The 13,504-nt window shown below is 45.0% G+C and overlaps 3 protein-coding genes across 4 annotated transcripts in view; 2 read left to right on the top strand and 1 right to left on the bottom strand.

Moving 5' to 3' along the window:
• The first annotated feature begins 18 nt into the window (after positions 1–18).
• LOC113565847 (beta-1,3-glucosyltransferase) lies at positions 19–8,033 on the top strand. Its single transcript, XM_026989213.1, has 7 exons — positions 19–437; positions 489–625; positions 695–1,022; positions 1,403–1,538; positions 2,016–2,169; positions 2,595–3,132; positions 7,883–8,033. Exons 1-6 carry the CDS (start codon positions 30–32, stop codon positions 3,121–3,123), a joined length of 1,692 nt encoding a protein of 563 aa, XP_026845014.1. The 5' UTR covers positions 19–29; the 3' UTR covers positions 3,124–3,132; positions 7,883–8,033.
• Positions 8,034–9,388: 1,355 nt separating this feature from the next.
• LOC6589742 (tetraspanin-17) overlaps positions 9,389–13,504 on the bottom strand; it is a 28,719-nt gene continuing 24,603 nt past the window's right edge. The window contains exon 6 of one of the 2 annotated variants that reach the window (XR_003408829.1): positions 9,389–9,442. The gene's annotated coding sequence lies outside the window, so the exon portion shown is untranslated. Of the gene's footprint in view, positions 9,443–12,327; positions 12,381–13,504 lie in introns of those variants that run through there. The other variant, XR_003408828.1, reaches the window with a different exon arrangement.
• LOC6589631 (ribosomal RNA-processing protein 7 homolog A) lies at positions 12,064–13,015 on the top strand. The gene is made up of 2 exons (XM_026989215.1): positions 12,064–12,115; positions 12,177–13,015. The coding sequence occupies exons 1-2, from the start codon at positions 12,091–12,093 to the stop codon at positions 12,950–12,952; spliced, it is 801 nt and encodes a 266-aa protein (XP_026845016.1). The 5' UTR covers positions 12,064–12,090; the 3' UTR covers positions 12,953–13,015.

Raw genomic sequence — 13,504 nt, 5'->3', positions numbered from 1 at the left:
ATGTACTCGTATAAATAGTGTCCAAAACTATGCCTAGTTGGTACCGTGTGGTGGTGTGGCTTTGGTGTCTTTTAAGCTGTTGCCATGGCAGGACAGAGGCTGGGACTGCGGCTGGGGCTGGAGCTGGAGCTGGAGAGGTACTCGTGGTCATTGCCTGTCCACCGCTTCCCCGTCGGTCGCAGGAAGGATGTTTTGCGTTGTTCGACAGTTTGCGGGAGCAGCACCAACACCTGGCGGGGGTCATCCCCGGGGATTATGTCCTCAGGTTCCACATAATGCATGAGCTATTCAATTATTGGACATTGCTGGACGCATTGCCAGGCCAGACACGTTTGCTAAATGCGCGCACGGAATGGATTATTTGGTGTCAACACAACACGCATGTGGCCTCGCTGCGTGGCCTGCTCGAGCAGCTCCACAGCCAGGACCCAATGGAGGTGAGTTGTCCTTCCTCCTGGGATTAAACTATGCTCAATATTGACTTTCAGGCTGCCTACTACGGCCATGCCTTGTACGACACGGAGGCCACGATTGTGCATCATTTTGCACACTACAAGAATCCCAGATGGTTCCCGTATCCCCTGCTCAGTGCCGGTGTTGTTTTCACAGGTGTTCTGCTGCGCAGGTAATGCCTTCGAGACGGTGTTGCTTTGGCTACCATCCATAACTCATAATGAAACATCCATTAACACAGGCTGGCGGAACTTGTTGCTCTTAGTGCCCAGAATGCCACCCGGCACAGTGAGTTCGCCATAGACGCCTCTCATGAGCTGGCCCGCTTCATATTCGACAACTTAACACCTGACACGGACCGGGGGCTAAAGGAGGACCCTATCGGTGGCCCCGAAGGCGAAACCTTGGAGCGGAAAATCATTTTGAAAACTGCTGCCTACATTTGTCCCACTGCACTCCTGCACTCCTCCCCCGAGACGGGAACGAGCAAGCCCGTTCCTTGTTTGTTATATGCAAAGCCAGAGATGTTTGCTGTCCTGCCATCGACTTTGGAGACTCGCCTGCAAGGGGTAAGTTTATTTATGCTGCCTGTACGCTTCCTGTTTCCCCGTTAGTGATTGTGTGTGGATTTAACATACCATTTCTAAAGGGGGCTTTGATTAAGATGAAGTCTCCGATTCTGCTTGCTATTTTGTCAATATTTCGATTCCCTTATTTGTTTTTGCACCTCTGCACATCAGGCAGCGAGAACATATTGTGCTTTCTTTTCTGAATTCTTGAATTTCAAAGCACTCACAAGTACATTCCATTCCATTGGGTTCCTCCTCATAACAACGGACTCATAACACGACGAGCACCCCAAGCAATTAGCATTTGAAACCTCTATAACCATAAATTCTCTATCAACTTCAACTTGATTCCGATTCTCTACTGCACTCCTGTGCCACAGCAGGTGCACACAACAGGATCGCACATCTATTTTGCAATCAAGACCTGTGCAAAATTCCATAAGGAACGTATACCAATCATCGAACGCACCTGGGCGACCGACGCCCGGCACCGTAGATACTACAGCGATGTGGCAGGTAAGCGGCCGTTCCGTCCGTCGCCGACGACTGTCCCCCCGTTGACAATGAGAGGGCAATTAAAGCAAATGAGGGTGATGCCGGAAGGGGAAATGGCAGCCATCGTTGTACAACCCATACGTACATACATGCGAATATTTACCCATGTGTGCTACGTATGTACATGTGTGTGTGCGTGGGGCATTAACAAAAACACGATGAGGCGGAGTGACAGGCACACAAAACATACACATACATATCCACACTGGATCTGTGCTTTTCGGTCCTCATCTGCTCGTACGAGTATCCCCAATGCTACAGTTTTCCCCCATCGCAGCATCACCCTTCAGCGAGCAGTCGAACTTATTGAATATTCATTGATTTGACTTTGTGTGTTCCCTCCTGTCTCCTGTCTCCTGTCTCCTGCCCCCTGGCTTCCTCTTCCCACCCGCACTCCGTGCCATCGCACTCCGTGCCTGCTTCTCTAAACCGCAACAGAAGTCGGCATACCGACAATCAGCACTGGGATACCCAATGTTCAGACTGGACATTGTGCCAAAACATTGGCAATTTTACAATTATCCCTCAAGGATATCATCGAACAGAGGGACATACGCTGGCTCATGCTCGTCGATGATGATACGCTGCTTAGGTAAGTCACTGCGGGAGCCGTTGGGGTGGGCTTATGTATGCCTATTACCACCGATGGGTTTGATTGTTAGTTGATCTACTAGCATTAGAAAGATAGTTTGATATCAAAAGGAAACCCAACATTAATTTATGGTCTAGGGCTGGAGGTTCTTCTGATTGGGGCAAAGAAACAAACATACTCGTATGTCCTTAAATTCACATTACAATACACATTCAGATTACTTTAAAAGATTCTTTTCCATCGATTTAAGTGCAGAACACCACTCAGTCGATCCTCCACCTTGACTCTCAGTTGAGATATTTTTATTTTCCGGCTTAATCGCATGACGGCGCATTCAATTAAAAATATTTGTATTGATAAATCGCACTCATCCTTCCAACTGCAATTCCCTTTGCTCTCTCTCTCATCCGCACATGCCCCTGCAGCGTGCCTCGGCTGAGCGCCCTGCTGAATGGCTACAATCACACGGAGCATATCTATCTGGGGGAACGCTACGGGTATCGTCTGTACGCCCCAGATGGCTTCAACTACCACACGGGAGGAGCGGGAATTGTGCTCAGCCTGCCCCTGGTGCGGCTCGTGCTGGAGCACTGCAGCTGCCCGAGTGCCAACGCCCCGGATGACATGATACTGGGCTACTGCCTGCAGGCACTCGGAGTGGTGGCCTTGCCAGCCGCCGGGCTGCATCAGGCCAGGCCCCAGGACTACGCCAGGGAGCTGCTGCACCTTCAGCCGCCCATTTCCTTTCACAAGTTCTGGAACACGGAGCCGGAGCACACGTATCGCAGATGGCTGGGTGGCTCCGGCGGCAATCAGAGTGTGCCTCAAGCGACTGACACAGATCGTGTGACAGTGGCAGGGGCGGTGGCCCCATTGCCCCCGCTTGGAGGACGACTGCAGTTGCCCGGTCTTACCGCTGGCCTGGGAACGGCTGAGAAGCATTTGGACCTGTAGTCTGCTGAGGTGAGTACTAATTATTATAAAAAACAAATTCACTCCGGATGGAGTTTGCTCTGCCGCTGACAGCTGAACAAAAGTTGCCACCGCATCCCAAAAACCAATCTACTGCCAGCCATCAAGCGGCTGCCAAGCACACGAATTTTCATTTTCTACAAACCGAAAGAAATTTGCAAAAAAAAAAAAACAAAAATATATAGAAAACTTGTCAGGTGTCGCGTCTGGAAGGGCCCGTGTACTTCTGTCTGTGTTGCGGCTTTCGAGTCAGTTTAATTAGTGAAAATGCTCAAATGCGGTTGCAATTCGCCACGACGAGGCTTGGGGCGGGATTCCGCATTACCAGTTGGCTGTCTGCTCCTCTGATCAGGCAAATTTGTAGCAGTTTATAGTTAGGAATGGAATTAGTAAGTGACATCTATTGTATAGAGGAGTTTCCAAAGGAAGGTCTGTTTAAATGGAACAAGTATCCTGGATTCCTTAACAATTTGAGCTCCCTTCACTTCCCTTTTCCTTCCTTACCAACTTTTAATGGACTGCACCATCAGATAGCACCCATATCAATATTGCAAACCCATATAGATGCCACCATTTTTGATTTGCACATAATTTGCATTCGATTTCAATTTGGCGACACTCGAGAATCGAGAATCCCAAAGCTGCTGCTGAGCTTCCGCTTAGGTTGGGATTTTTCGCACCTTCGATGGACTTAAACCTCATTAAATGTAAATTTTGAGCGAGCCAGAGGAGCGAATCGGTTCTCTGAATGGCTCTCCGATTCAGGGGCATCAACAGTTTCCGCTTGAGTGCACTTTTCGAATGGTTAGCTTAGCCCTTGGGTGGATATTCCTCGCCTTCCCCCAGCCCCAGGCCCAGCCCCAGCCCCAGCCTCATCCCCAGCCCACTTTCACTTCCTTCCACGATTGAAGCACGAGGGTATCTTTGGGATAAAACAAACAAAGCGCTCCATTTAACCTGCCAGACAATCCAGTTGTTCGGGCCAGCCAGCCATCCAGGAGCCCAGTAACTTGTTTCATTTCAGTGGACCATGTAACCCTCCGCAACCAATATATAATGCACAATGTGCATCTATTATTCAGGCACTAATCAATAGTTTTCGCAAGTCTCAAATGTGGGCGACAAGCGGACACGCCCACACCATTTCGCCCACTAAATAGGTGAAAACAATGTGACAGTTTGTTTGGAGAGCCCGTTGACAGAAGTAATTGTCCTGTGGTCCCTGAATTATTCAGCGACTGAGTGAAAGTTGTTGTCAGGTGCTGGCCACCGGAAAACCTCAACAAAAATTCGATTTAGCCAGATAATCGTGTTTAGTCCAGAAAGCTTAAATTCTTAAAGAGTTTCCCCACTGGAAACATCCAACATTTAAGGACACTTAATGGGAGATTTTCCCTTGAATATATTCATTGGAAAAGCTGTGAGCAAAACAGATCTTATCCGTACATCATTAATCCTCGAACAGCTCCTCTTTCCGTTGACCGGAACAGGACAGAACTGTGAACAAATCAGATCTTGTTGAGATAACACCAGGATATCTTTAATCCTGCAAGAGAGAATACTCAACCACAAGAGCTTTATGTGCTCTTTCAGGAAAGGAAATTTAATGGAATGCAATTCTGTTAATTTGTTCATGTGTCTGGCTGTTTATTTGCTCTGTTGCCCCCCGGCATCGCCGCAAGTTGGTTTTATCTCCTGCCTGCCAGCAAAGGCACCAGGCAGCAGGCACTGCACGGCACGGCACGGACTCTTGTCGCCGTCATCCACGTGTACGTGCTGGCACCTCCTTCCATCGCTTACTCCGTGCGTCCTAATTAGTTGTGGATTTTTCAATGAATACCAAGCCAGACCAGACCCATGCCCAAACCCATGCCCAAACCCAAGCCCAAGCCCAAACCCAGACCCAGACCCAGAACCGAGCTCAAAGCCACCGCTAGCCGCACTGGCGACACTGCGACAAGTTGAATTTAAAACAAAATTTAATTAACAGCTTGCAGTTAAATAAATGCTGCATGCACACGAGGACACATATCTCTCCCATATCAGCATCAGCGCCACCAATCCTCGTAGTCGTCGTATTCGTCGTCTGCTTGCTCCTCCTCCGAGGAACCCGCCTGCCTGGGTCCCACAAAGCTAACAACTTTCTGAGGTAGAATTTTTACTTTGGCTAGGTTTCTGTGCTTCTGGTAATTGTAGATGCGGGACAGCATGGAGGGCACTGGATCACTGTCACTCCAGGCCAGGCAAAGGTATGTGGTCATCGAGAGAACTGCGGATGGGATAGATGGCAGGCGAAGGCTGGGATGAGTCTTGAAGGGAGGTATGAAATATGGCCACTTACCAAGCCATCCAAAAACTACTCTCAACCGCATGATGGCCAAATCCATCTGTTGATAGTTTCCTCCAATTCGTTGGGTTTTATACCAAAAAATATTCATGGAAAGAGGCTTTGACTAGATTCCATTTCATGGATTGTTTTATAGGGCAATAACTTTCCCTTTTAATACCCGCCAATCGAAGAAAAACTGGGGTCCATTGGGTTCTTGTCACAGCAAGGAAATGGAAGAATAAACCTGTAAGCAACGATCTATAAACAACAGGATTTTGGATAATGTAAAAGCAAGCAACAGACTTCTCCGTATGTAATTTCCACTTCCGCAATGTTTTGCAGTATATCATTGAGATTTTCCAGATTACGAATATCAAAATCATTATAAAAAAATTTTCATAATTTCAGATAAATTAATCTGAGCTTCAGGTATCCTATAGTCGTAAGAGCGTAATCTATACATTTTATTGGTTTTCTCTTTTATTACAATCGGAAGTTTTTGAACTCAACATTTTATAGTTTTTTTTACTCCAACGTTTTAATGAATCTTTATGATATCTTTCTACCTTTGAAGTGTCTTAAGCTTTGAAATTTTAGTTTTTCCTTTCTCTTGAAGGCTTTTCGAATAAAATTCTTGTATTATATTTTGTAATTCTTTAAAAAAAGTGCCGAAAAAATGGTTGTGCCATTATCTTGAGTGGAAAAAGCTGCCATGCAGCATTTTCTTTTGCATAAAATTACAGTTTGTCCTTTCGCACACACACAACATGGGTGTTGTGTTGCTTGTGGCTACTCGAAAGTAGATTATGCTGAACAATGTCACATCACACAGGGTCCAACCGGGGGGCAGCGGCAGGGGCAGGGGCAGGGTAAGCTCTGTTAATCTGCCTTGAAACATCAAAAGTTGAACCATAAGAAAATTTAAGCAACCGCCCTCGAGCAGAGGGCAGAGGGAGGACAAAAAAAAAGGAGAACGAACCCACACAGAAAGAAATCAACCATGAGATGAAATTGTTTAAAAAGATTTCTTTACACAACGTGCATCAAGTCCTGGGAGATTTGTGAAACAGCTTGTGTCCGGGTCGAGGTCTGGGGCTCCCCGGACCTTCTTTCGGGCTTCGTGTTGGACTTTTCGTGTTTGTTTCCTTTTGGCTGGGTGCAACTTTTGGCGTCCAGTTCCCCAGTTGGGTTTAGACAATTGTTTTAGTTTTGTGCTTGTATTTTGCATTTCTACGCTCTCTTGGCGATGCGATGAAATCAATACTGGGGGAATGTTTAAGATTATGAACTCTACTAAAGCGCAGGGGTAATCTGGCAGAAGTGGAATCCTATTTCTTGAGACAATAGGTTTCTCAGTCCCTTAAACTTTCAGTGAATCCCTTTTGCTATCGCCCTGTATTCATCAATCAGAACTTGGCAAATTTACTCAACTGCCTCAAGCCATTTGGCAGCCACAACTAACAGACAGACAGACAGAACTTAGCTACCATCTAGATCAAGTTACAACGCCTCAAAGTAGGCAGCTCCATTCAAACAAAACGCAGGACACACAATCCTTTGGCTCCCTCTTAGTCTCTCCATCTCTCTCTCTCTGTCTTGATGTCTCAGTTAACGTGCAATAAATTTTTGTCCCTGTCTAAACTAAAGTTGAGCTGGAGGAAAAAAGCATTTTGTGTCTATCAGGGCGTCTAATCTGCAGTCCAACCCATCTAACCAACTTACCACGTGCAATAAATTTCTAAGGCGCAACGTCTGCACTATTTTCCCTCCGGCCTGGAGACTTTTTCCATGGGAGCCATGGCTCCGTGGAGCAGGACCGTGGATCCGGACGGATTTCTTCTCACTGCTAAGCCACGCGCCCGTACGTGATCTGATAGGGAATGAACGGCAACCGCAAACATAGACACAGAGAGCTGAGTCGTCGACATGTGTGCAAACTTTTGGCCAAGTCGAGTTGCCACATTTGTTTGGCCTAAAGAACACGCACCTGTGTCCTTCCAAGACCTCCCCTCCCCCAACACCCGACCCACCCATTGTGGTCTTCCACGCGCACAATTCGACAAGCAGTTGGCATTGCGCTAATTTACTTTAAATTGGTTTTTTTGACATTGGTGTGCCTTCCACTTCCTTATACGAATTATCAATGATAAATGACTTGGGCTTGGTGTTGGTCTTGGTCTTGGTCTGGTGCTCTGGTGCTCTTTGCCTGGGGAGTCTATGGGCGTGGTGGTTCACTTGGGTTCATTTTTGACTAAAGATTCAAAGGTTTAATGTCAAAAGAAGTACTTAAAGGGCAAGCATTTTCGAGCAGTGGATTATATAAATAAGTCCAAATCTTCTCGAATTATTTAATTGAAAATACATATGTATATTCCGAATAAACAAGACTTTTTTATCTATGTTCAATTTCAGATTTTGGTTAATAACCCGACATCCGGCATCCTTCGAGGGCAATGATCCATTCCGACTGAAGCAAAAGATCAGCTAAGCTCCAGCTGCAATAATAATATTATTTTTAGAGCATAATGAGTTGAATGTAATCCAATCTGCAATTAAAATTTAAGCAATATATGAACAGATTGAATTTGTAAGGAGAGGTCGAAATATAGTTGGCCCAGGAAGGACTCCAAATCAGGGACTTTCTTTCGATTACAGGAAGCTACGGCAGGCCCAGATTGGCCCGATGATCAAGGAGATAATGCTCAGATCGGCTGCTTTATAGCCGAAATACAGTGTACGAAGAAAAAAGGCAATATCTTGATCCAATAGGCCCAAATCGAGGAACGACCAACATTGCCAGGATCGTTTAGATCCAGACTGTCGCTCGGCATGACTTTGTTAACGACATATGTATGTCTATACGAAGCATAGAGTATTATTAAATTTCTAATAATTTCCTGGAGTATCGCATCCCCGCTGCACCGCCTTTACCTAGTTGATGTTCATGTTTGTGGTATTTTATTTGGCGCCCAACGATTTCTTTCCGCCCAAATTCCCCCATTTATCGCTAATGGGATCTCACTGGCCTGGCTTTGCTGTGGAGGTTAATAAATCGGTAAATACAAATTAATGCTGCTGAAATTACAAATAACCAATTGAACCCAATTTAGCCCGAACGGGACGAAGCTCTTGACGAATTTTCTTTTAACTCAATTGATATTGCTTTTTTTTCTGTTGCTTTCCATAATTAATGAGGAAAGTTTTTGAACCTTTTGTGTCAAGTTTTGCAACTGCCCCCAGCGGGACGCCGACCACGAGTCCTGGCCAGAGTCCAGGGTTCTATTGTCGACAAGATTGGCTGCTTATCGGCGCAACGCCATCGTTGGGGGCGTGGCATGTCAGCGATACTAATGAGAGGGAAAGCGCGACCAGACGAAAAGTTTTTTTCCCCACATTTCGTTTCGTTTTTTGTGTATTTGCCTCCAATTTGGCAGCAAGACATAATTAATGGAAATATCGTTAGAGGAAAGTGTTTGCCCGATTAATCATGGGGACACGGTGGCTCTGGGCTGGGGCTCTCCACATGGCAATGAAAATACACGTAGCATTGGTTTTGGTTTGGGTTTGGGTCACGTTTCAGTGGCAAACATTTTGCATACATTTTTGGTTAAATTCAGTTTTGACCATAATGACCAATAACAACAAAAAGGAACTTTATTAAACAAAACTTTTGATACCCTTCAAGATCCATCATTCGTATGGCAGGTACATATATGAAATAGCTATCTGGAATGGGTTTTAAATAATGAACATGGCCTTATCGTATATTATTGCCGAATATAAAAGATATATGTATGTACTTACTGTGGGGGGGTCCCAATCTGCTTTGCAAAATCATAATACCCTCTGCAGGTGCATCGGAACTGAAGAGCGGGAGCGCTCAATGCGTTTATGGTTGGTGCGGTTGGGTTCCGAATGGGTCACAGCGGGTTGTTTGGATGCTCTGCCAGTACTCTCTTTTTATATAGGCACCTGCAAATATTTTCGTATGAATAACTGAAACTCCCCCCGCCAGAAAGGGGAATTACCCAACGAGATATTCAGGACATTCGTTGGACCTCAGCCTTCATTAGTTACAGCTGAAATTTGTCGTTCCACACTTTTTAGTGACCCGTTTTGTTAGGGGGAAAGCATGGCCATTGCTATAGCAAAATAAATTAGTTGCACGTGACGCCTTAAATGGTCGCACAGCAAATGGAGCTTTCTAGGATTCCGTACACCACAAAAAAAAGGAATGAAAAATAAACGAAATAACGTTTGGTGAACCTCAATGAAAATTGCACAAGCATTTGTTGATTCGCTTGGGGTCGGAGTGTGGCGAGGACTGTGGCTCTGGCTCTGGCTCTGGCTGTGCGCACAAATTGCGTGCCACAAATGGACGCACATAAATCATGCGTGCGACAAAAATCGCTTGGGAAGTTTTCACGCACAATTGGCCAAAATCCAAAAGCTTCAACTGGACAAGTAGAAGTCTCTAAATCACATATCTGTGGCACAGGTATCGAGGCTCCTAAATCAGTTGGAGTTTACGAAAAATAAAGATGGAGAGACTTCCCCAATGCAGACTTTTACTTGAAATTAATACGAGTATATCTCATAATTTGGATTAACTCATCCCCACTGCTACGCGTCAGCTAAGCGAACATTTTTAATGAATTTCCCAACATTGCAACATTTTTACAGACCCCATACACCATACACACACACCTCAACACTCAGACACACTTGCTGAAAAGAAATCCTGGCACTTTTTAGCGCTTGGAGCCTCATAAATATATACTCGTACTTTTTCTCCGGCTTAGGGGTTGCGGCACGCCCCACGCTCTTGCCACAACATGCACTAATTAGTCAAGGATTTGGCATTAAGGAAACAAATTCTCGACCCTCAATGAAAAGAATATGGAGCACGTGCCGCGCTTGTAAATGTAAAATTGTTGTTCTCGGGGTTTTTTTTTTTTCATAAGTAGACTTAATAAAGTATGAACAACGTTTTTAAATTATGTGCACGTACCAAAGAAAAAAAGTTAAAGAAATTTGCATTCGTTATGGTTTTCAGTTAATACTGCCGCGTGGGAAATTTTTTAAAATTTAAACCATAACCAAATTCAAATATTAACATAAGTACATATGTTCATGATGATTTATCAAGAGGTTCTATTAGAGCTGCCAATAAAACCTGCCTTCTCTATGCATACATATCCTTCTTAAGAGTAGAAGGTGATCAAATATTTATCGTGCTTAAGTTGACCAATGCTCAACTGGTTCTTTAGTCCCCATTGTCAAAGCAATAGTTTATCAAATTAACCGGCCTTTTAGCACAGCATTTGCACATTTAATTACACTTGAGACCTGCTGCACAAAATCAAACCGCATTCAAATTGCATTATTCAATCAGCTTCTTGTTCCCCCGATGGGTGGCACTTGCCATGCCATGTGATGGCATGTGTCCCTGCTGGAAGTGTGATAATTTTACAAAAACAATGCCAATCTGTGCTGCAATTAAGGTCACTTTGTTATAGAATTTTGATTAACGAATTGCGTTCGCCCATTTACTTCTCTGAGGCTATTTCTATGTCGGAAATCAAAGAAACATTGTGAATTCAACTTAAAACAATAAAAATGGAGTCTTCAATTAATTAGCATCTATTCGCTGGACACAGGACTGTGGAAAGTGGGCAACAAACGTGCCTGCCAAACTTCCGCCTTTCAGCAGGCGGCCGTTAAATAAACGCAGGCTGCGGTCAGTGGGCGGCGGGTTGTGGCGAGGGTGCAGTTTTTGTTTTCGGACCATTTGACGGGTACATCCCCGCACACACGAAGAGGACAGGGCCCGGGATTGCAGTAGGACACTGCCAGAAAGAGCAAGGAGAGAGCCCGCTCGCAGTACAAAATCGTCCGAAAACTAAAATACGTGCAAAGTTTACAAAAACATTTGGTTTTGGCTCGACTGATGCCGCATCCTGCTTCTGATTCAGCTCCGCTCCTTCCACAATGCATGTTGTTTAATTATTTGCCGTTTGGCGTAGTGCACACACATGCATACGGTCCATTTTGGCCTAGATAAAAGTAGAAAATGCTTGGATTGCACAATTTTATTTGGGTTTCGGCGATTTAACAAACAGTTTTTTCAGTGGAAGGCAACCAAAGATAGAATTTCTGGACTAAAATATATTATTACGTGCCTTTGTTTTTCAAAATTAGCTTAACAAGTTTCAAAATAATTTTTAAATATTTGAGAAGGCGCCAAAATGCAAACAACCGATACATAGAGTTGCCAACGTGCGTTAACGGTAATTTTAATACTTTTCGGTATTTTTTTAGGTCAAAATTGAACCGACGGTAAATTTGAACTGGTAAACCAGTTAAGTGGAAAATAGATTCATTAGTCGTATAAAATTATGTGGGCAGGGATAAGAGATCTAGATAACTAGTAATATTCTACGGAATATCAAAATGGACTAACATGTATAATATTATTGAATTCGTCAGTATACTTACGGTATATTTTTAAATTGAGACCGTATATTTTGGTAGTTCTGGGGGTCGGACGGTATATTTCTGTCGCGGTCACATTGCTTAAAACGTGTTTATTTTTTGATTTTAACAAAAACTAAGAAATAATGGAGGAAATTGAGGGATACACAGGTGAAAACACACATATAAACACTGCCGCGACTATTGCTAATCATGAATGCTTGACTTTTAGTTGTTCCTCTGCGAATGAGCAGCGATGCACTGCACTGCCACAGCGTTTACATGCGGGAGCACTTCATCCGGCTGATGGATCCGAACAAACCCAAGGGTCGCACGCTGTTCCTGCTCAATATACCACCCTATGTGACCGAGGAGAGCCTGAAGGGGTTCTTCAAGCGGGCTGGCAACGTGGAGAGCGTACAATTTGCAGCGAAGCCTGGAAAAGATGAAACAATTAAATGGTATGAGGGCACAAACGAGCCTTTCTCCAATGTTCGGCCGCCGTTCATATTCAAAGTGGCCTACGTGGTGTTCCAGAAGAGCAGCAGTATTGGCAAGGCCTTGGCCGTCCCGAGCATTGACCTGTTCCACAGCAGCGGCGAGAGCACCATCAAAACGGGCATGGAGCTGTGGCACGAAGAGTACGAGAACCATTATATCCTGGATGCGGAGAAGACAAAGGCACAGATCACCGAATATATGGCCGACTACGACCGAAGAGAGCGAGCGGCCGCACTCGCAGCCAAGAACAGTGAAGCCGACGCCGATGGCTGGGTCACCGTGGGCAAAGAGGGTCGCAATGCTGGCTTCGAGCAGAAGGAGTCTGTCATCGGACGCCTGGAGAAGAAGCGGGAAAATGACACGAAAACGAAGGAACTCAAAAACTTTTACACCTTCCAGATACGTGAGAGTAAAATGCAGAATATCGTCGAGATGCGCAAAAAGTTCGAGGAGGATAAGCGAAAAATTGAACTGCTGAAGCAATCGCGACGCTTCAAACCGTTTTAGTCCGTAAGCACGCATAGGTTAAGAGTTGAATAAAAGCCTCTTTATGGGGCATACACACTGTAACACCGTTGGAGCGCACTGACATGACCGCTGGCAAATCCTCATAAATTTCATAATTTCACGTTGCCATTGACACTTTTGGCGCGACCAAGTCCTGGCCAATGCCATAATTTCGCAGCAATGCCATAACTTATAAGCGAACGCAGTCAGAGGCGGCCATAAAAGCTTATAAAAAGCGAACAACAAAAAAAGGCGTTGGGGCAGAGCAGAGAGGGCCTGTTGTGGCCACAACAGCCGCTGAGCTTATTGTGTGATAATCGCATATGGTTTATGTTAATTTGAGAAATGATAAAAATATTTCGCTTATCAATTTTAATCATCATAATCGTCGCTGTGCCGTCGTCGCGACTTGCGACGCACATTGAAACCAGGCCCCATCCACACACACAGCACGCGATCTCTCATTCCCGGGACCGAGGAATGCATTTTGGGGCTCGCTCAGGGGCGGATTTCATTCGAGGGGTCAACAGACACAAGAGCAGTATAAGAAAA

This window comes from Drosophila persimilis, unplaced genomic scaffold (genome assembly GCF_003286085.1).
Source record: "Drosophila persimilis strain 14011-0111.01,24,50 unplaced genomic scaffold, DperRS2 tig00000191-arrow-pilon, whole genome shotgun sequence".
NCBI lineage: Eukaryota > Metazoa > Arthropoda > Insecta > Diptera > Drosophilidae > Drosophila > Drosophila persimilis.
Note: the sequence above shows the minus strand (reverse complement) of the source record. Positions and strands in the feature narration are given on the sequence as shown.

Excerpts from the sequence above, each read along its gene's own strand:
- LOC113565847 (XM_026989213.1), top strand. The coding sequence starts at position 30 with ATGCCTAGTTGGTACCGTGTGGTGGTGTGGCTTTGGTGTCTTTTAAGC. Across the intron at positions 626-694 it reads ACAGGTGTTCTGCTGCGCAG|GCTGGCGGAACTTGTTGCTC; the intron begins GTAATGCCTTCG and ends CCATTAACACAG. Across the intron at positions 1,539-2,015 it reads ATACTACAGCGATGTGGCAG|AAGTCGGCATACCGACAATC; the intron begins GTAAGCGGCCGT and ends AAACCGCAACAG.
- LOC6589631 (XM_026989215.1), top strand. The coding sequence starts at position 12,091 with ATGGAGGAAATTGAGGGATACACAG. Across the intron at positions 12,116-12,176 it reads GGAAATTGAGGGATACACAG|TTGTTCCTCTGCGAATGAGC; the intron begins GTGAAAACACAC and ends CTTGACTTTTAG.